Below are 21,239 nucleotides of genomic sequence, written 5' to 3'. Positions count from 1 at the left end.
TAGAAGAGTTGTATTGTTTGCGAACAAAACTAAAGTGATTATGATATGTTTCCTCGTTAAGAAATTATCGACTTCATAAAAAAAAAATAAATAATTGGCGCGTACACTTCTGTTAGGTGTTTGGCCGAGCTCCTCCTCCTATTTGTGGTGTGCGTCTTGATGTTATTCCACAAATGGAGGGACCTACAGTTTCAAGCCGACTCCGAACGGCAGATATTTTTATGAGGAGCTTTTTCATGGCAGAAATACACTCGGAGGTTTGCCATTGCCTGCCGAGGGGCGACCGCTATTAGAAAAATGTTTTTATTAATTTTGCTTTCACCGAGATTCGAACCAACGACCTCTCTGTGAATTCCGAATGGTAATCACGCACCAACCCATTCGGCTACGGCGGCCGCCATTATCGACTTCATCGCTGATAGATAAACAGTTGTTTTGGAATTGCCGTTCTTCCATCTCTAAAGATGTCATCCTGATTTGACGTTTCGCTCGCGGTGTCCGCTGATTTTATTACACATTGTGGAAAATGTAAAATTTGTGAAATAAAAATATAAATACTGCTTGATTTATAGAAAATTATTTACTAACTACATTCTTATCTTTGTGAAAATTAGATACCTTAACAGTTTTCTTCACTTGTTATATCTTTCGAAGTTATTATTTGTCATCAACAATGAGAAGGTTATGTAAAACATTTTGTCTATTACAGCGGGTTCCACTGGATAACATCTCCACGAACAGTAATTACCAGTGTAAAAATGTTAGGATTGCAGCGCATTGCTGGTGGTGTGGCCGCACAACTGCTTCGACATATGCATTACGTAGCATACAGCACAAGCGTGCGAGAAGCCGGAGTCGCTGCGGCCGCGGTGGCAACACCAAAGCATGGTAACATTTCCACACCAACATCTGAGGAAAAGGTGGTGAGTGCATCCGACAATGATACGCCAGATGTTAACACAAATAAAATACAAAAAAGTAAGACAATTTCCCATCACTTGAAGCGAAAACTGAAAATTGTATAAATATTAATGTAGGCTCCTTAGTGGCTGCAGCTTTTGAATCACTCAAAGAGGATACAAGTACCACTGACGCAAGCGCAGGTGGTGCAAGCGCTAATGGAAAACCAAAAGTTTCAGAGTCGAAAGGAAGCAACAACTTGGATAATCGAATCCTCAAAGCAAAGACGGTAAATGGACTGCTGTCGGTTTCCGAGTCGAATGGACCACTTTCACGTAAGCATGCTCTGAAGATTGTTTCCATATTAGCAGAGTGGAGCTCAATGAATCGTGCTAAAATTGCCGAATTTGAAAATGATGCACGTTTTCTGCGAATTTGTCGGGTGTTGGGTCGCACTGTGCCCAAGGGTAGCAGTGGAGGAGGTCCGCCCGTAGGCGAAAATAATGCATCTAAACGCATATCCGGATTTCGTACTGATGATCTTAACACAGTTTTAGGAGTAGCAGGAGATGATGAGGCTGCCAAGTTGATCGCTAGCATAAGTTTGCCACAAATGGTTAAAGTGATGAGTACATTGGCGCAGCGCAAGCGACGAAGCACTCCGCTTCTGCGTTCTCTTGCCTTCAATATTAGCAGTGCAACAGAACAGCTCGATCTGAAGCAGTCTGCAGACATTTTATTTGCTATGGCTAGCTTAAACTTCCAAGATTCTGTGCTAGCGGCGAAAATATGCGCCGATATACAGGCTGTGCTACCAAAGAATACGGAAAAGTCTGCAGTCGTTGGATCCATTTTAACCAGCTTGGGAATAATGAAATATCGCGATTTAGGTGTAGTATTACTCAATGCTATAATTGAGTAATGTAGTTGAAATAATTGAATTTTCATTTATACCGCAGACATAATGGAGGCTTTAACTCAGTGGACTTTGAAAAATTCCGAAATCTGTCGACCTCAGGATATAAGTGCTTTGTTCATCACTTCAGCCATACTGAACTTTAAGAGCGCCAATATAGATGACATTCGCCAAAAATTAGCCACATCTATAGTGAGTGCGGATTTCCAGAAAAGTAATGATTGGCTAAATCACGTCTGGTCGCTAGCAATGTTAGGGCTTCTGAATAACGAGCAGTTGAACACGGTTTTGAGGTAAGGTTACTAGATTGAATTCAAATGATCCTACTTGGGAGAAATGTTGTTAAATATTGATGTTTGGGTTTGATCGTATATACTTACTGCTTTCTTTTACTTGCTGCAGTGCTGAGTTCATCGGAAAGCTTGAAAAGGAGCGAAATGGTCTCTCGCCAACCTCCAAAATGAAACTACTAAATTTGAATGGCTATGCACAACTTTTGACTAGCGACTACAAAGGGTCCCTGCTTCCTGAAGATAGTACAATGTACGATGTACCACTTACACACGCAAAATCCAAACAAATTCTAGTAAACGGCATGTTGGATGCACTAAAAAGCTTATTGCCTGCCAGTAACCATTTGAAAACTTTACATGACAGTAAAATGGGTTTCTTAATTGGTAAGTTTTTCTCTTGAAGTCGTTCTGAAATAAACTTTATGTATTATTGATATTTTTTTCCAGATGCGCTTTGTTTATTTGATAACAAACGAAACCCATTACCTGTTGATAAGGAAAATCCAAATGCAATCAAGTAGGTATTAAAACGAGGTTAAAACTATGAACTAAATTTTGAAATATGTATGAAACACAAATTTGAGCTACTCGGGTCTATTCAGAAACTTGCAAGAAAATATTTCATTTTAATGTTTGCATGAAAATGTATAAATATTTAAAGCCATTTCCGAAAATATAAGTGTTTTGTAATAAGAACACTTATAAAATTAAAAAAAAAAACAAGTTATTTGTTTGAAGCTTTATTTTTGTAGGTTTCATGGAAATAAATGTACATACCTATATGGATATATCTGTGCATAGAGACATATCTATATAATTTTTTGAACAATTTTTATAATTTATAATATTTTTTCTTCAAGGGTCGCGCTGATGGTTGTCGATTTTCATGATATCTGCCATGGTACGCATCGCTCAGCCAGTGGGATTACGAACCTTAGTTTTGAGCTGTTGGAAAAAAGTGGTTACAAAGTCATACCGGTGCCCTATAACGAGTTCAATACCAGCGACAAACTGCTGAAGCGAGTACAATATTTGGAAGCGAAATTCAAAGCGATAATTAGTCAGAAGACTTAAACTGTATGTCTGTATGGCGTAAGACATTAAAAACGCATATTGGTGACTATGCTATATGTCACAAATGGGTCACCTGCTAGAGCTATACGCTTCTTTGTTTATTCTTAAATAATATTAAAAAAAAAAATATCTTTTATGCTGTTTAATATTTGTTATGATCTTTCAAGCACGAAGGCGACAATACGTGGTGCATTGTCGTTGCAAAGGAATTAACACAAACATTTAGTGAATGTGAAATTTATTTTAAAAAATAAAATTTTAATTTACAAAATAAGCATAGTTGTCATGCATTTTTAAAATTGTTCGATTGCGGTAAAAGTGTTTCGCTCATTTTTTCGTTTCTTTGAGAGCCGAGGTAATTGCTTTCGAGCGCTGACGTTCGTTCGGTGATGGAACTGTGCGCGCCTTATTCAATCCGACACGGAACCATTGCCCAGTCTCCACAAATTCGGTAGCGACTTCAGTCATCTTGTGGAATGCAGCGCGCGCCAACATATGCCTATTTCCGACCTCCAGCACCAATTTATGGTCATAGACTTTGGTCGGATCGTCAAGCTTATAATGATCGCGTGTCTCAGACTCAGTAAGGCAAATGCAATTCCACGGTGACCAATCTTCACCTTTCAACCAACGCGGCAAACTGTCCAAAATGGTAAGCAAAAATATGTAAAATTATAAAAAAGGCACAAACTATTATGCAACAATATCATTTTCGTATGTCTGTTGCATAAGTCTTGCGTTCTGATTAAAGCAATCATAATTACCGCAAATTGCTCAATACCGTATTCTTGCTAAGTATTGAATGACTATGCCAAATTTGGTCAATAATGTAACGAATGTCATCCATTTGCAGTACGAATGCGAATGAGGCGTTGCAGCGGCGCTTGCGTTCATCTCGTTGTATCGCGCGCAGTATGGCTGTGTAAGTTTTGTTGTCGGTCGAGGCGAACTAAGAAAGGCAAGTGAGAAGGTAGGAAAGTTATTTCATCTATTTTAATCACTTTTTCTCAGTCGCAGCAACAACAGCAGCACCAGCAGCTTTATGGTGGTCTGAGACATACTTACTGACCTTTATGTAATAGCAACGCTTGCAAGTGTCCACATTGTTTTGACGCGTTCGCAGCGCAAACTGGCTGTACGGCTTAACCTCCTTACACACGTCGCACATACGATTTTCACCATCTGAAAAAGGGAACGATGCACATGTCATAAAATGCTTGAAATGCGTGATGAATGGACGTCTTAAAGTAAAAACCAGTCAAATTCATTTGATTGAACAAAAAAAAAAAAAAAACAAAATGAAGCGAGAACGATATGGAATACGATATGGATACATCTTATGTTTTATTATAGATACGTATATTATTTTATTATTATATTCTTTAATTATGCGCACATACATACATATGTATTCACATATGAAAATTGCATTATCACTCATTTTTTAGTAGTAGTTAAAATAAGGGTTTCAGTACAACTAAGTCTTAAGTTTTTCAGCGTTTTAACTATCCCCTTATTGCATTAATTATTTATTTTTTTTTGTTTTCATTTATGTATTTAGTTTTTTTTTAGTTTTGGTTTGAATTGCGTAAGCTTTGCCAGGTTATCTCTCTCCTCAATGTATTGCTGTCTTGTGTGCGTTGGACTCGCGTGCTGTTGGGATTGCAATTTTTTTTCAATATTTTTTGTAATACAAAATATTAATTAAATATATTTATATATGCATACATATACATACATATACATATATATAAAAATCAAAAAGAAAAAATATATATGTATATATAAAAAAAAAAAATAAAATTGTATATGAAAAAATATTAAAGAATACCTGCTTCAGTTTATCTATTCAATTTATTTTGACGTGATAACGTCTTATAATTCGATTTAACATGCTGCACGCACGAAAAAATGTGTCGTTACCTTGCTCATTAGTGTTACCTTGCTCATTTGTCGTTACCTTGCTCATTTGTCGTTACCTTGCTCATTGCCGTTACCTTGAATGAACTGCAAGCGAAAGCGCGGAACGAACGACAAAGCAAATGAACGGCAACGTTCGACATCTTGCTCTCTCCTACTTAAGTGAGCGTATATATGTATGTATATGCGCATATGTACATATATAAATTCACGTATTTGTATTTGCATATGCCTTCTTATTGATTATTATTCATTTGATTTACTTGAAGAATTTAAAATAAAACCAAGTTTGTTAATAATACCTGTTGTTTTAATGTTATTATTATTTTTTGACGTGATAACGTCTTATAATTCTGTGCAGCCGGCTGCACGCACCAAAAAATGCGTTGTTACCTTGCTCATGCGTCGTTACCTTGCTTGAACAGCATGTTATGTTATGTTATGATATGTTAGGTTATGTTATGTTATGTTATGTTATGTTATGTTATGTTATGTTATGTTATGTTATGTTATGTTATGTTATGTTATGTTATGTTATGTTATGTTATGTTATGTTATGTTATGTTATGTTATGTTATGTTATGTTATGTTATGTTATGTTATGTTATGTTATGTTATGTTATGTTAATTTTACCTCATTCTCTATATCCATACAAAATATCTATCAAACAAATAAAATTAAAATTTTCTTTTGAAAAATGCAACCATTCAATCAGTATTTTCTTATGACGTTATCACGTTAAACTATCGTCAGCAAACCGACTTTACAGACAACCTCTTTTTTTAATTTGTTTTCTTTTTGTGACTTAAATTAGTAAAATTTTTCTCCTTGAATTTATTATTAGAAAAACTGTTTTATTAATCACTGCAGCGTTCATGCATAAAAATTGCATTCCAAGTCTCGTTAATAATGGAGCTTCTTTGATATCACTTCTCAATATTTCTTGTAACAAAAATTCATGTTTAATTACAAGTTGTTGTTGTTGCATTAGCTTACAATTCTCGGCATAGAGTGGCGAAACTATCAGTCGTCATCGTCGTCAACGTTACCTAACAGTAGGCTCTGGAAACTGTGTGTTGCAACGAATGAAAACGAAGGCGGGGGTTATTAGATGAGTAGGTTTTAGGGAGCATGTGAAGAGGCGGTTGGTGTCATGCAGAGTACCATGGCGTATACGGAAATATACGGTTGTTGAGTATGTTGGAGTCTATTCTGTATAAGTAGGAGTTCAACCTGTTGGAACATTCAGAGCCTAATTGCCTCAGAATTAATTACCGGTTATTTCTATCGATTCTCTACGCAAAAGTGTAGTATGTATAAGAGAACTGGGCCATTCTCCAGAAGAATGGAACGTCGTTATCCTATGTATTTCACCTTCGAAGTGTAATAAAGGGTACTTAAAAAGAGACGTCTAGATGTCAATAGGGAATAGTTCCTAGACGGTACCTTTTCTTTATATCAGCTTTAACATTTGTCAAGTAGAGGGGATGCCCCAATTCACACCGTAGAACAACGCGTTAAAATGATTGAAACTTATTATGAAAATAGTCAATCTTTAAGATCAACATATTGCAAAATTCGTGATTTTGTTTTGGTGTAAAAAATCGTGCGAATGAGTCGGCAATTCAAAGTTGCGTGAAAAAATTTCAAGACACTAGTTCTTATGAGTACTGAGTACACTGTTTGCTCAGGACTGGCAGAGCAAAATCTGGACATTCAGTTGAGAATATTACTGCTGCTGCTGTAGCGCAAAGTGTTGATGTACAACTTGCAACATCACTTCAACATCGTTATCCCGACGTTCTCGACAACTAGGCAGTCATGAATCGACTGTTCGGCGGATTTTACCTATAGACGTGTCTATGACGGACATTTGAATGATGCCATTTTTCACATATAATTGCTTTATTTTAAAATAACACCTAGGCGCGTCTTTTGAAAGACTATATGACAATCACTCTCTCATTGTACTATGCGAGTATATTGCGCGTTTGCTGGAAGAGTGTCACATGTGAAAAAAATCAAAATATCGAGAAAACTGTTTTGAAAGATTTCCATTTACTATTATTCACTAAGTAAAGTTAAATATATAAATTTTCTGTTAATGAGATTCTACTAATAAATAAAGCAAATAATTTTTTACATGACATAAATAAAATGTTTTTTCTGGATTATGACTCACTTACTTTAAACGAGGGTTACGCTTTCATGTACATATTTACTATATATTAAAAAAAATGTATATCGATAATCTTTTTAATGCTTGTACGTATTTTTATAATTTTTCTTTTTTTTTTCTTAAACTTTTTTGGTATTCCAGATTCCAATTTGTGATGGCTTACATATTTATCCAAGTGATTTTACGATAAACATATTTTATAAATTGTGCATAAAAAAAAAATGTAAGTTATACTACCATTTTCGATTTGTCTTAATACTAAATACCTTTAATAAAAAATTCTAATACTACCAAAATTCTCTCTTAATTTTTATTTATAAAAGTTCTGCTTCTGGTTGCTTTTTGTGTTTGCATTTTGTTTGCTCATTTATACATTTGTTGGTAGACATCAGGTCTGTCCAAATGATCAAGTTTTGGTGTTCATGTAACAAAAAAACTTGCAAAGTAGGGGAAAGTGAGAGTGAGTAAAATTAAATTTCATTTTGAGGGGATGTTGCATGTTTTTACTGGAGAAATGTACCTATACTTGTAAGAATTTGCAAGTGAGAAAAATAGCTGATCGTGGAGTAAAAATAAACACGAATTAAAATTTGCGAATTGAGTCAAAATTCGCAAATTGAAATGAAAATCGTATTTAAAATGGATAATGTAAATATATTTTAGATACAATTTTATAAAGTTTATTTCAAGTCATATATTAGATGGGAATCGTTCACTATTGCTGCAATTTCCGAAATACAAATCAAAAGCATTGAAAGTATCTTTTGTAATTTATGCTTGTATGGTACTTCTTGGTTTTTAACTAATTTGGCAATCTACATATCAAGCTACAAGAATATAATTGATAATGGAATGATGAAATGGAACAAATTATTATGGACAAAATGTGATGCTAAGCTCGTTATTTTAAATTTTATTTTATTTTTTTTTATCTAATACGAGGTAGTTCAACTGAAATTTTTGTTTAATTTTTGTGATTTTTCCCGAAAATAATTTAATCGGCTGTTTGTAAAACTTGCAAATTGTTACTGGCGTTGTACTTTTTTTTGATATTTTTCTCTTTGAGAGCGATTTCTCGGAAATTAAGTTACTGGATAATTTTTACATGAACATACCAATTTTAAGCATTATCGTATGAAAACTTTTTTTGTATGACATTTTAATTTTGCTCACATACGGTTTTGTTTTTAACGGTTTAACGTTACCCTCTAATTGTCGTTCGAAACTAGAATATATATATATATATATATATATATATAACTGGCGCGTACTCCCTTTTTGGGTGTTTGGCCGAGCTCCTCCTTCTATTTAAGGCGTGCGTCTTGATGATGTTCCACAAATGGAGGGACCTACAGTTTCAAACCGACTCCGAACGGCGGATATTTTGTATGAGGAGCTTTTTCATGGCAGAAATAATACACTCGGAGGTTTCCCATTGCCTGCCGAGAGCAAGAAACTAGAATAAGCCTGTTTTTAGTCGAATTCCGCTCCCCACGGGTTTCCTGCCAAGCATTACTGCGTGGGGAAAAGGTAATTAGTCGCCACCACTACGCCTTAGTCTTTCGATTGCTGTGATCCTTAACGTGTTGGGTTGTTGCCAATCTCCATTTGTTACTACTTTCCAGCATTTTTAGAATGAGTGATTCGTGGGTGTAGTTTTCTCCAAGTACGTAACGAAACTTTCGTCATCTTGTACATTCGAATAACACCTGCTGAACGTCTTCAATATCGTCCCCACGCCATGGCTGCAAGCGCGATCATGTGTTTGAACCGGCATATAGAGGATTTAAAGCATTTGTGCCTTGTTAAGAACTGGGATAAATAGAAATCAACTTCACCATGTATGCACAGTGTTTCAAGTCCGGAATGCAACGTTATATCCAACGGCCATTTGGTCTCATCCTTGTTGCCAGATTTCCATATTGATTTCTCTTGCCGCGAAGCATTCGATTTTACTCTCAAAGAACTTTGTTGCTCTTCTGCGAATATATCGATGGAGTACATTTCTACGAATTAATGCTGCATCGTCCGAGGCTGTTCTGAATGCGCTGCATACGCTAAGCACATATAGTCGATACTTTAAGGGGTTAGTGATAGTTAGAATTAAAAAAAAATTGGATTTTTTTTTACATTTTCTTAAGAATATTGTGTGAAAATTTTAAGTGAATCTGACAAATACTTTTCGAGTTATTCCACAATTAACAAAGAGCGCTCGGGCGCTCCGGAGAGTTCGAAAGCAAGTAGTAAAACATTAAATGCCTTGTTTTTATCAAAACTTTGTTTTTTGAACTGGTGATCACTGTCACTTAAAAACCGCTTGGTAGATTTTAATAAAATTTATACTGCTTTTGAAAAACATAAAAAACTCGTGCCTGATCGGAGGATTTTTTTTTCAAAAATTTCGATTTTTTTTAACACTTAATTGTCGGTTTTTTCTCTAAAATCTGAAAAATATTTTCTGAGGCCGCCTTATTGTTAATTTAATTATCTATTAATAAAACTAATCTCTCTTGTCCCATTGATTTTAGATGAATCTCCAAGGACTTGTGATAATCACCGCAAGGGACTTCTGAAGAAACGGGCTCCACACAAACAGCGATAACTTTTACAATTATTAATATTTTTTTTGAGATTTTGCTAAAGTCAAGTCGAAACATGATGTATTAATGCTATGTTTTTTATTTTTGTAAATTAAAGCAATTGACTAGCAAAAAAAAATTATTGAAAATCAACATTTTTTGGCGCCAGATGGGAAGAGGGGTAAAACCTTTTTTACGTCAAAAAAGTGTCGTTTTATTTAAACTAATTCTGATTTAGGTCATATACTGATTGTCGGGTATTTCACGTTGAAAACGAATTGGCCCACAATACGGAACGATTTGTGAAACTGGATAAATTGAAATCTAACGTCAGTCAAATACTTTCTGAGGGGCAGATTAAAACATTGGAATACCCAACCAAAACATTTCATAGGGCTTGGGGCGATGTGGCACAGTCAATATCCAAAACTCGTACATGGATTAACATACTAAGTCTTCTGAGACTGGGAAAAATGTATTTTTTGGGGGAAACTTATAGTTTTTAAAATTACTATAGGTTGTCAAACCGCCAGGTGGAGAAGAACTTGGCTTCACTTAGTGTGTCCAACTGGCGCCAAAGATCCAGCGGCTAGGTTGGCTGGGTCATGCCGTCCGAATGGATATAAAAGCTCCGGCTCTGAAAGTATTCGATGCGGTACCAGCTGCTGGTAGTAGAAGAAGAGGAAGGCCTCCTCTGCGTTGGAAAGATCAGGTGGAGAAAGACTTGGCTTCACTTGGTGTGTCCAACTGGCGCCGGTTAGCACGAGAAAGAAAGGACTGGTGCGCTTTGTTAAACTCGGCCAAAATGGCGTAAGTGATTATCGCGCAATTAAGAAGAACAAAATAGGTGGTCAAAGCTTTTGTACCGAAAGTACCAGAAATTATAAAAATGCAACAATTAAGTTGAAAACACTGAGTTAAATTGTATGTATTTTATTTCTGTATGGTTTCGGTTATCAAAATTGTTTGCCACGTACGAGCTTTTGTAGGGTATTCATCTTTCTAAAAATGAAAAGAAAGCATGGCAAATTTAGGAAACATTACTAAATTAAAGTATCGTAAACTATGTTTAGTACGTCTCCAACAATACGTCGTGGTCTACATATGTGAGATCTATTCAGATCAGCCAAATATACCTAACCTAACCTAAGCTAAAAATATAAATAATTAAGTACCATTCATAAAATAACATAAAATTATTCTATGGCTTACACCGACCTTTTTCACTTTTTTACCACTGTTTCAGAAAGTGTTCTTTTTCCCCTCCTTCCAAATTGATTGAATGGATTAAGTAGCGTCTGAAAGCAGTTGTCGAGCTTTACACAACTTTTTATTACTTTATGAATCATGATCGAATCGCAGAGCAATCACGTTGACCTGCCATATAAGAAAAGCTTTTCGTCTGCCATACAACGAATAACTCGATAAATATTCAATGAAGCTCTGCACCCATTTTATCTAATCTTATCTACTTGTAAGAACAATCGGTATTTCAAATCTTATAATAATTACACCCACTTTTCAAATAACCGTAATTTTACAAAAAAGTCTTCCAAAAACTAATGAAGAAAATTGCTCAAAATTTAAACAAATTATGATTTTAAAGCAAGTCACATATGGATATTAGTCAAGATACTTCTTTAAAACCTTCCCCCTCGCGGACGGGCGCAGACGCAGTTGTAAAGAACGGTGTTGAATTGGCGTCTTAGGGTCTTTGGTCATGGCCTTAGTTAAGCAATTTTTTAGTCCTAAGTGGAGAAATATTATCCATCAGAGTGAACTTGAACATAAATGATTGGCAATTATTGCGCATTAGCTGCTCAATTGGCCGCTTGTGGGGACTGTGCGGATGGTGCCGAAGTGCTCTGAAAGTTTAGTACGCAGAATATGAATTTTTGAAATAAATGTACTCGATTCATAAACAATATTCGTATGCGTCATCGCATAGTAATTTCTTCGACAGCTCGGACAAGTGGCTTGATAGGCTTGATAGGGATGTCAAAAGTTCTATATGTCTAATTATTCATGTTTTTACATTCATTTCTTTCCAATAAAATTTAAGCAGTGATTTCGGCTTATCGTAAACGAATCCTTCACATAAATTATAGTACGAGTATAATATTAAAGGCCGCCGTAGCCGAATGGGTTGGTGCGTGACTACCATTCGGAATTCACCGATAGAACGTCGGTTCGAATCTCGGTGAAACACCAAAATTAAGAAAAACATTTTTCTAATAGCGGTCGCCCCTCGGCAGGCAATGGCAAACCTCCGAGTGTATTTCTGCCATGAAAAAGCTCCTCATAAAAATATCTGCCGTTCGGAGTCGGCTTGAAACTGTAGGTCCCTCCATTTGTGGAACAACATCAAGACGCACACCACAAATAGGAGGAGAAGCTCGGCCAAACACCCAAAAAGGGTGTACGCGCGAATTATATATATATATAATATTAAAGCAATATGATGGTAAAGAAATTGTAATTTATGTGAATGATATCTTTACAACTTTTCGCGATAAGGCTGATAGGAGTTTTTAATTGTTTTAGTTTTTATGGTTTCTGGTTTTTACTTTAAGCCAACTCTTCTTTATTCTTCATACAATCTTTGGGTTTATCCTTTGAGAACTTTATCAGCTCCATCCATAGAATATTCTGGCGCTTATGTAAGACTTCAACGTCACAGTATTTAGTGTGAAGCAGCAAATTTATTTCACGTTGTATTAAGTCAAAGATCTAAAATTGAGAAATTAATTTTTATGACAAAGCATGTAAATATATGCACATATACAGTTACATAAAGGCAAATATGTATAGAGAAAAATAAAAAATATTATAGTCCGACGATAATCTTGTATACTAACCTCTGCGAAATCCGGAAACTCACGTTCGCCCATCAAAATAGATTTCAATTTTGTTAAAAGCTGCAGGCGTTCCTCTCTACTCACTTTCTTTTGCATGTCCTTGTAAACTTCGGTAAGGAATCGGGCCCGTTGTGTACGCAACAAATCCATATGGATTACGTTATCTTTTGAGCAAATAAATAAGACATGAACATATTTAAGTAATAATATGTAAACATGTAAATTTGCAATGAAAATATGTTGAAACTCTAATCATAACTAATCTCTATGCAGGATACAAAGCCCATTTGAACACATCGTTAGTAGGAAATACGTAGCGAAATCCATATAACGTTAATTAAAAAAAAAATAACAATATGTACGCTCTTATAAAAAATTGTGCCTGAGCGATTAAGTTCTGCGGCTCGTACGATGCTCTCCAACATCAGGTTAAAGAAGTCACACGACAGCGAGTCACCTTGTCTGAAACCTCGTTTGGTATCAAACGGCTCGGAGAGGTCCTTCCCAATTCTGACGGCGCTGCTGGTGTTGAGCAACGTCATCTTACATAGCCGTATTAGTTTTGCGGGGATACCAAATTCAGACATAGCGGCATACAGGTAACTCCTTTCCGTACTGTCGAATGCAGCTTTGAAGTCGACGAAAAGATGGTGTGTGTCGATTCTCCTTTCATGGGTCTTTTCCAAGATTTGGCGTATTGTAAATATTTGGTCGATGGTAGACTTTCCAGGTCTGAAGCCGCACTGATAAGGTCCAATCAGTTGGTTGACGGTGGGCTTCAGCCTTTCACACAATACGCTCGCTAGAACCTTATAGGCGATATTTAGAAGACTAATCCCGCGGTAATTGGCACAAATTGCAGGATCGCTCTTCTTATGGATTGGGCAGAGCACACTTAAATTCCAATCGGCAGGCATGCTTTCATCCGACCATATTTTGCATAGGAGCTGATGCATGCACCTTACCAGCTCCTCGCCGCCATGTTTGAATAGCTCAGCCGGCAGTCCGTCGGCGCCAGCGGCTTTGTTGTTCTTTAGCCGTGATATTGCTATTCTCACCTCGTCATGGTCGGGTAACGGAACGATAATTCCGTCGTCAGCGATTGGGGTATCGGGATCTTCACATTCTCTATGACATGCGCAGCTGTCACTGTTTAACAGGTTCGAGAAGTGTTCCCTCCATAATTTAAGATTGCTCTGTACGTCAGTCACCAGATCGCCGTCTTTGTTCTTACAGGAAAACGCCCCGGTCTTAAAACCTTCTGTAAGCCGCCGAACTTTCTGGTAGAATTTTCGGGCGTTGTTCCTATTGGCCAGCATCTCAAGCTCCTCGCACTCACGTATTTCGGCCTCTCGTTTCTTCTGTCGGATAATACGTCTCTCTTCCTTTTTCAGCTCTCTGTAGCGATCCCACATGGCTCGCGTTGCGCCCGATCGCAGCGTGGCTCTATAGGCGGCATCTTTTCTTTCGACGGCAGCATGACATTCCTCGTCGTACCAATTGTTTTTTCGGGCTCGCCGGAATCCGATTTCTTCTTCGGCGGCGGTACGTAGGGAACGAGAAATGTTGCTCCATTGCTCGCGCATGCCGGTGTGTTGGGCAGTGCTCTCCGAGAGCAGGAGTGAGAGTCGAGTGGCGAATCTTCTGGCTGTCTGTTGTGATTGCAGCTTTTCGATGTCGAACATTCTTTGCGTAGGTAGATGTACGTTTTTTGCTGCACAGAGGCGTGTGCCCAGTTTGGCTGCAACAAGGTAATGATCCGAGTCGATGTTGGCTCCTCGGATCGTACGTACATCTAATACACTAGAAGCGTGTCTTCCATCTATCACAACATGATCGATCTGGTTTCGCGTTTTTCGATCAGGAGACAGCCAGGTAGCTTGGTGTATCTTTTTATGCTGGAATCTGGTGCTGCAGACTACCATGTTTCGGGCCCCGGCGAAGTCGATCAGCCTCTGTCCGTTACCGGATGTTTCGTTGTGTAGGCTGAATTTTCCGACTGTGGGACCAAAAATTCCCTCCTTGCCCACCCTGGCGTTGAAGTCGCCAAGCACGATTTTTATGTCGTGGCGGGGGCAGCGTTCATAAGAATGTTCCAAGCGCTCATAGAAGGAATCTTTGGTCGCATCGTCCTTCTCTTCCGTCGGGGCGTGGGCGCAAATTAGCGAGATGTTAAAAAATCGCGCTTTGATGCGGATTATTGCGAGACGCTCGTCCACCGGAGTGAACGACAGTACTTGGCGACGAAGTCTCTCTCCCACAACAAATCCGACACCGAATTTGCGCTCCTTTACATGGCAGCTGTAGTAGACGTCGCAAGGTCCTATGTTTTTTTTACCTTGCCCCGTTCATCGCATCTCTTGGATGGCAGTGATGTCAGCCTTTACTCTCACGAGGACATCAACCAGCCGGGCAGAGGCACCTTCCCCATTAAGGGACCGGACATTCCAGGTGCATGCCCTCAAATCGTGTTCCTTATTTCGTTTGCAGGGGTCGTCATCAGTGTTGGAAGTTCTCATCCGAGGCTTTGTTGCTGTTTTCATTGGGGGGGCTTTTTAAGTGGCGGGTCCCAAACCCAACGCACAACCAGCTATGCTGGGATGCTTCGCCTTCTCACGTTAGCTCACTCCCGAACGGGTGTTCGGAAGCTAACCAGAGGATACGTGGGCTAGTCCCGGACGTTGTGAGCTGCTTGAACCATATGCCGACTACTTTGTGCAAATTTTAGATCACAGTGCTTCTTTCTTCTACAACGTTCAAAATCTATAAATATTACATTTAAATAATATTCTAGTACATGTACATATAAGTATTTATACACACCGTAGGAGCATTTTGCATATAAAAGTGTATGAGTGTCTATCTTATAATTAAAGAACAAAGTGAACTAAATGATTAGCGCAAGTTCACCTTTGTAGCCGATCCACTTTATTGGCTCTCCCAACTTGGTGAGCATTTTTTCATTGCGAAAATCCTCCATCGCCTTTTTGACGATATAGCGTTGCTTTTCGATGCCGTTGCGCAGTTGTATTTCCTTGTCGAGCAACACATTAACCTCGGCGATGCGAGCTGGCCCTTCGTACAAGCGCGTTATACGCTTCAGTTCGGCTATCTTCCATTTCTGCACCTCACTGTACAACATTTCAAAGTCATCTTTGGTGCGTGGAAATTGTTTAGCCAGTTCAATTCGTTTGATACGCTTTTCAGCTTCCGCCTGCAGACGTTCCTCTTCAGCCTTCCGATTGGCCACTAACCGGCTACGTTGTAAGATATGAAAAAAAAGAGAAATGCAATTATTTCATTTGTTGCGCGCGTCGACATGGTATTGTTGGTATTGGCTTACCGATACTCTTTAGCCGCTTTACACATAAAACGCCACATTATGTAACGACGAAGATTACGTTGAATTAATATGATTTTAGCCAGTTTATTTTCACGGCGGATCTTTTGCGCATAAGTCTGATATTTTCCAGGAGTTATGGTGTAGTCGGTGGCAGCTGAAACATACAATACTTGCTTGCCATCCTGAAAGCACTGAGTGGCTTGTTCGTGAGCAGTATTCTGCAAAAGCAAGGTTATTATTGAAAATGATCCAACAGGCTGCAAATCAGTGGTAAAGAGGCGAATTGAAATCACAGGAGGAGGTTTGAGAATCTATTGGCAAAATTATGAGTCTCCCCATTTAGGTGAGCTCATGTTGTTGTAAAAATTTGACATGCAGGAAGTAGTCAATAAGATAGCAGAATATGGTAGGAAAAGTAAGATGATCAGCAGAAGAGGGCACAACTTCGAATCGCATCTGAATTTTGTTAGACAGCTGGGATTTCCTTAATGGCCTGTGTGGAAAGAACACAGGCTACCAGGACATGTAGGCTATGACGGAAACGAACAGGCGAACTATCTAGCGAAATTAGGCGTTACATCGATATTCCATGGACTGACTGGAATCCATTTTTTGGGCTTACCAAAGAGTCCATAAAGGAAGTTATCAACGTCTGCGACGACACGCAATTCATACGATATCGAATGGCGGGCAAAAAGTGAATCCTTCTTCGGGAAGAGCATCAAGTACAATAAGTTGGTTTGGTTGTCATTTCAGAATACTAGGATTAGTAGAAACAAGCGTCTGCCGTTTTTGCGGCTACAGCTTTCGCAAGACAAATACTGCTGTTGATAAATGAAAAGACGACTATCTCTTTCCATACAAAAAGCTGACATCTTTGGCGCCATTAGCGGCTTCTTTGCAATTAAATTTTCCAAGTAGTGGAGGACTTTCTTTTTACAAATTAGTTTTAATAAATCTTTCAACGCTTTGCTTCTAAGTGCTTTCTTGCTTACCCCGCGGGTTAACATAGAAAATCATGAACGGTGAGCACACCTAAAGACACCGCATGCGGAGAAAGGTTCCTCTCCTGTTTGACGATATTATCTATCATATGGTGAATTTGAGCCGACTACTAAAATCTGAGTAATATCTATCAATATCAGTATTTAGCAAACAAATTTTCCGGAGCATTTTGACCAATATGCAATATTGAGTGGCAAACCTCACTTCCTACTGAACAACTTGAAGAGGCAAAATTTGCCGCCAGGCCCTTTGTCATCCCTGCAAAGTCATACTTTGGTGGAAAGTCATACTTCGGTGTGCTTTGGTGGAGGACTCATTGGTCCAATATTTTCCAAAACGGATATGGTGTAGAGAATACTGAAGGTGGCACCTTCCGAAAACCGATACTTTATTTTACGGGATTTTGACAACCGATGACGTCGTCACTTCATATAAACAAACAAAAGTACGATAATATCATAATAAAGAAAATGTTTGTGAATATTCAGTGAACGGCTTGGTAATACCTAATTTTTAAATTAAAAGATCAATAAAAATGAAGTGCCGTACGTTGAATTCTAAAAGCACGACTTCCAAATGACGTTTTTTGCGTTTTTTTTTCGACGAAACTCTGGCAAGGAAGTGTGTGTGCGTGTAGTCATTTCTTGTATTTGGCACTTTCCATTGTTTTCGCGTGCTCTTCCTCTTCCTTTTGTTTACTTATTGTCACAGCAAATTCGGAAAGCGCAGTTTGGTATTCATTATTGTTGTGTTTAGGGGTTAATTTCGTTAGTGGGTATTGAAAAAATTGTTTTTGGCAAAATTTCAATGCATGTAGGTTTGTTTATTTTTTATTGGAAAAATCAATAATCTACACGAATTCTTACTGACTAAAACGATAATCTGGAATGGAAGATTTTGAGGATAATACTAAAATAATATTGAGTTTAATAGATTACCGCACACATTTTTCTTATTTCTATAGTTTACTTTACGTTTTGAGCTTTGATGTCTTATTATTTATTATGCAAAATATTTTTGAGGTACGTTTTCTGAGCATTGTTTACCTTTGAGGAGACAGAGGTCTAAACTGTTCCATAAAAATATTCTCCGGTGTTTTTTTAAGTAGAAATGCTGAACACAATTATATATACATGTGTATACCTAAAACATAAGAATCACATAGTCTCCTATGCCGATTTGCAATAAGAATGTACAAAAGGATGAAAACTTGAAGCTTTTCGGATACCCCCGTCCCCCTTTTAAAAAAATTAGACGCAAACTTTCAAGTCGACGACGATCCACATATAGTCTTTTAGTCCTTTCTACCAGAATCCTTTGCCGGGACCTTGTTATTATAGAAAAAGTTTGATTTTGTCGTACAGTGTTATTACTCTTGGAAAAAAGGGTTTTAATATTCCTTTATAACTTACAGTATCTTTCCTTTTGTGTTCACGAGTCTGCGTGTCTCTGGAGACATATCGCGCATAGTCCTCCTCATTAAAAATGGGTCCAGTTTGAGTGAATGCATCAAAATATTCCATACCTCAATTAATTTAAAATGAAATTAAACAAAAGATTATTATGTAATGAAAAACACAAGTAATTTTAGTTGCACTTACCCGTACTTGTATCGCGATAACTACACAAAAATGGCTTTGCAATAGCCTTATTCACAATCTCTACTACAATTTTCTTGCGCTCGCCCCATTCGTCTTCTATGCGCACAGTTAAGAAATCGGGTAAATTGCCGCTACGTCAATAAATCAATTAACAATAGTAACGTCTCATTTAGTTTTCCAATTTTTATTTTACTTACCTGTATTTAATCAAATTCAACTTTTGTGGTTCTACATTCTCGCCATTATTCGTTTCTGAAATATCCTTTAATTCTACATCGAAGGAGTATGTACAAAAGTCTTGTGCAAACAATTGTGCCAGTAAACAATTATCTGATAATTCGCGCCCCTTTTGTTTTATTATTAAATGCTTGGGATCCACTTCGAATTTGCTTGCGATATCAGCTTTTATATCGCCCATAGTTAAGCGGTTTGAATAGATTCGCGTTACAATATGTGAGTCATCAACAAAGAATTTAACGGTAACATTTCGCACTGGCACTAGTTCATCAACAAGACCTAATTCAAGCTCATCGAACGTCTTGATATATATCTCTTCGTCGTCGGTTTCTGGTGTCTCAATTTGCTTTTGCTGTGGTGGTGTAGATGGCACATTTTTCTTGTTCGGCGATTCGCTTGACTCTTCACAATTCATTTTGAATATTATTCAAACTTCAATATACTATATGTGAGGTAAACAATAAGTTCTGAGTAAATTTTTAAAATAGAAAATTTTTTGAGTTGAAGTAACTACTCATGTACATATGTACATATATGTTCTATGGTAAGCAGCTCAATTGAATGCCGACTAAGGTTTGCAACAAAATTGGTTCGTACTGGCTTAAGCATACATACATATGTATGTACTTATAAATAAATAAATGTATAATAAATAACAAGCGTTGCCATACAAACACTTTTATCTACACGTGTCAATACTAAATAAAGTATACTAAGTAACAACCGTTGCCATACAAATATCATATTTTTAGGAGGTCAACGAGGTCAATATGAGAAATCAATATTAGGCCTCTTCTTTTCGCCAAGCGTTAGCAAGTGGCGAATAGATGAAGCAACTGGTTTAAATAAGCATATCTTGACAGCGCTGGTATAAAGCTGCCTTAAATTACATGTGCTTGTAGGGCAATGAGTTTATGAGGTATAGGCGGCGAATCTTGCTCGATAACTCTATCGTTGCTTTCGCATGCAAATTTTACGTTGAGTTAGCCAAGCAGAGAGATAGCGAGTAGAAAAGTGGCGAATAGAAGAGGCCTATTAATAGTTCAAGTTTGTCATATTTTGAATGACTTTCCGCCATCTTGGGATTCATTCAGGCATTCACTCATTTTGCTAGCGTTAACTAAAATAATTCAACATTTATATTTTTTCTTTCTTTTTTCGGCCACTGTACCCAAATGGGTTGGTGCATAACTACCATTCGGGAGTGCGTTGGTTCGAGTCTCCGTGCATAAGATACCAAAATGATAACAAAAAGTTTTTTTTAATAGCGGACGCCCCTCGGCAGGCAATGGCACACCTCCGAGTGTATTTCTGCTATGAAAAAAATTTCTCATAGAGAACCATTTGCCGTTCGGAGTCGGCTTAAAACTGTAGGTCCCTCCATTTGTGGAACAACAAGACGCACGCTATAACACCTAGCAGAAGTGTATGTGTCAATTATTTATTTTATTTCTCTTTATTTTAGTCACTTTGAAACTTAATTTTTAACAATAACGGATAGACCTTATGTGTCCTGCTTCTGTTAGTAAAAAGAAGCTCAAAAAAATACTTTGAGGACTAGAGTACTTTGCCCAGTTATTTATTTAATAATTTAAAAAAATGCAGTATTTCTTACAGACTATGAAAAACAGATTAATGGTACACAATTGAATCAAAAATAATTTAAACTTATAATTTACTTAATACATTTTAATGAAAAAATTTTAACATATCTTACAGTTAACAGAGAAATAATATTAAAGAATATTTAGAATCTAGTTAAACAATTCATTTTGAAGTAGTACATACTTCGTGGAGCAAAACTGTGGGCCAATATTTATTAATCAACAAACAAGATTCTTACGGACTATAAAATCGATATATACAAAAAAAGACCTTATGACGAGAGTCTTATAAGTAACTTAGCTTCTAAAAGGAGCATTCATTCCGTAAACAGTTTTAGTAATAACCACAAAAAACAATTGATTAAAACGGAAAATGCGTGGGGGATCATTAAAATGAATTAAGCAGATACGGACAATCTATTGAGCCCGCACACATATCAAAGGCAAAACACGTTGACAACAGAACACGCCTAGACTTTAAGGACGAATCAATGAATTTCATCGAGCGCAAAGCAAAGGGCACAAAAGTTCTCTGAGTAGACTCTAACCTATTAATATAGACTGCGTGAAACAGTCTCCTAACGAATACCGCGTACTCTAACCTGGATCGAAGTAAGGACGAGTACAACTGTTTGAGCATATAGAGATCAGAAAACGAAGAACTATGTCGACTATACACGAACGATTTAGAAAGAATACATATATGTAGGTAATTTATGTGGGTGGTGA

The 21,239-nt window shown here is 37.3% G+C and overlaps 2 protein-coding genes across 3 annotated transcripts; one reads left to right on the top strand and one right to left on the bottom strand.

Annotated features, from left to right (window-relative positions):
• The first annotated feature begins 443 nt into the window (after window positions 1-443).
• On the top strand, window positions 444-3,457 carry LOC129253145 (FAST kinase domain-containing protein 4). 2 transcript variants are annotated; one of them, XM_054891408.1, is made up of 8 exons: window positions 444-528; window positions 710-978; window positions 1,038-1,235; window positions 1,452-1,790; window positions 1,860-2,109; window positions 2,219-2,493; window positions 2,557-2,626; window positions 2,970-3,457. In XM_054891408.1, exons 2-8 carry the CDS (start codon window positions 759-761, stop codon window positions 3,181-3,183), a joined length of 1,566 nt encoding a protein of 521 aa, XP_054747383.1. In that variant the 5' UTR covers window positions 444-528; window positions 710-758; the 3' UTR covers window positions 3,184-3,457. The 2 variants fall into 2 exon arrangements, with proteins under 2 accessions (XP_054747383.1, XP_054747382.1); XM_054891407.1 differs by having other exon boundaries at window positions 1,038-1,790.
• On the bottom strand, window positions 3,458-19,436 carry LOC129253144 (IQ and ubiquitin-like domain-containing protein). The gene is made up of 10 exons (XM_054891406.1): window positions 18,867-19,436; window positions 18,670-18,800; window positions 18,481-18,593; window positions 16,064-16,281; window positions 15,631-15,977; window positions 12,721-12,884; window positions 12,460-12,592; window positions 4,253-4,365; window positions 3,948-4,132; window positions 3,458-3,823 (listed from the first exon to the last, which is right to left on the bottom strand). The coding sequence occupies exons 1-10, from the start codon at window positions 19,319-19,321 to the stop codon at window positions 3,511-3,513; spliced, it is 2,172 nt and encodes a 723-aa protein (XP_054747381.1). The 5' UTR covers window positions 19,322-19,436; the 3' UTR covers window positions 3,458-3,510.
• Between the last annotated feature and the right edge of the window lie 1,803 nt (window positions 19,437-21,239).

Source organism: Anastrepha obliqua, chromosome 1, assembly GCF_027943255.1.
Source record: "Anastrepha obliqua isolate idAnaObli1 chromosome 1, idAnaObli1_1.0, whole genome shotgun sequence".
NCBI classification, from domain to species: Eukaryota; Metazoa; Arthropoda; class Insecta; order Diptera; family Tephritidae; genus Anastrepha; species Anastrepha obliqua.
This window is presented reverse-complemented; position numbering and strand designations above follow the sequence as displayed.

Bases quoted from the DNA above. Each gene is read 5' to 3' on its own strand.
- LOC129253145 (XM_054891407.1), top strand. From the start codon at position 759: ATGTTAGGATTGCAGCGCATTGCTGGTGGTGTGGCCGCACAACTGCTT. The intron at 979-1,037 runs GTAAGACAATTT...ATATTAATGTAG, and splicing joins CACAAATAAAATACAAAAAA to GCTCCTTAGTGGCTGCAGCT. The intron at 2,110-2,218 runs GTAAGGTTACTA...TACTTGCTGCAG, and splicing joins CAGTTGAACACGGTTTTGAG to TGCTGAGTTCATCGGAAAGC.
- LOC129253144 (XM_054891406.1), bottom strand. From the start codon at position 19,321: ATGAATTGTGAAGAGTCAAGCGAATCGCCGAACAAGAAAAATGTGCCA. The intron at 16,282-18,480 runs GTAAGTTATAAA...TTGCTTTTGCAG, and splicing joins AACACAAAAGGAAAGATACT to AATACTGCTCACGAACAAGC. The intron at 15,978-16,063 runs GTAAGCCAATAC...CTTACAACGTAG, and splicing joins AAAGCGGCTAAAGAGTATCG to CCGGTTAGTGGCCAATCGGA.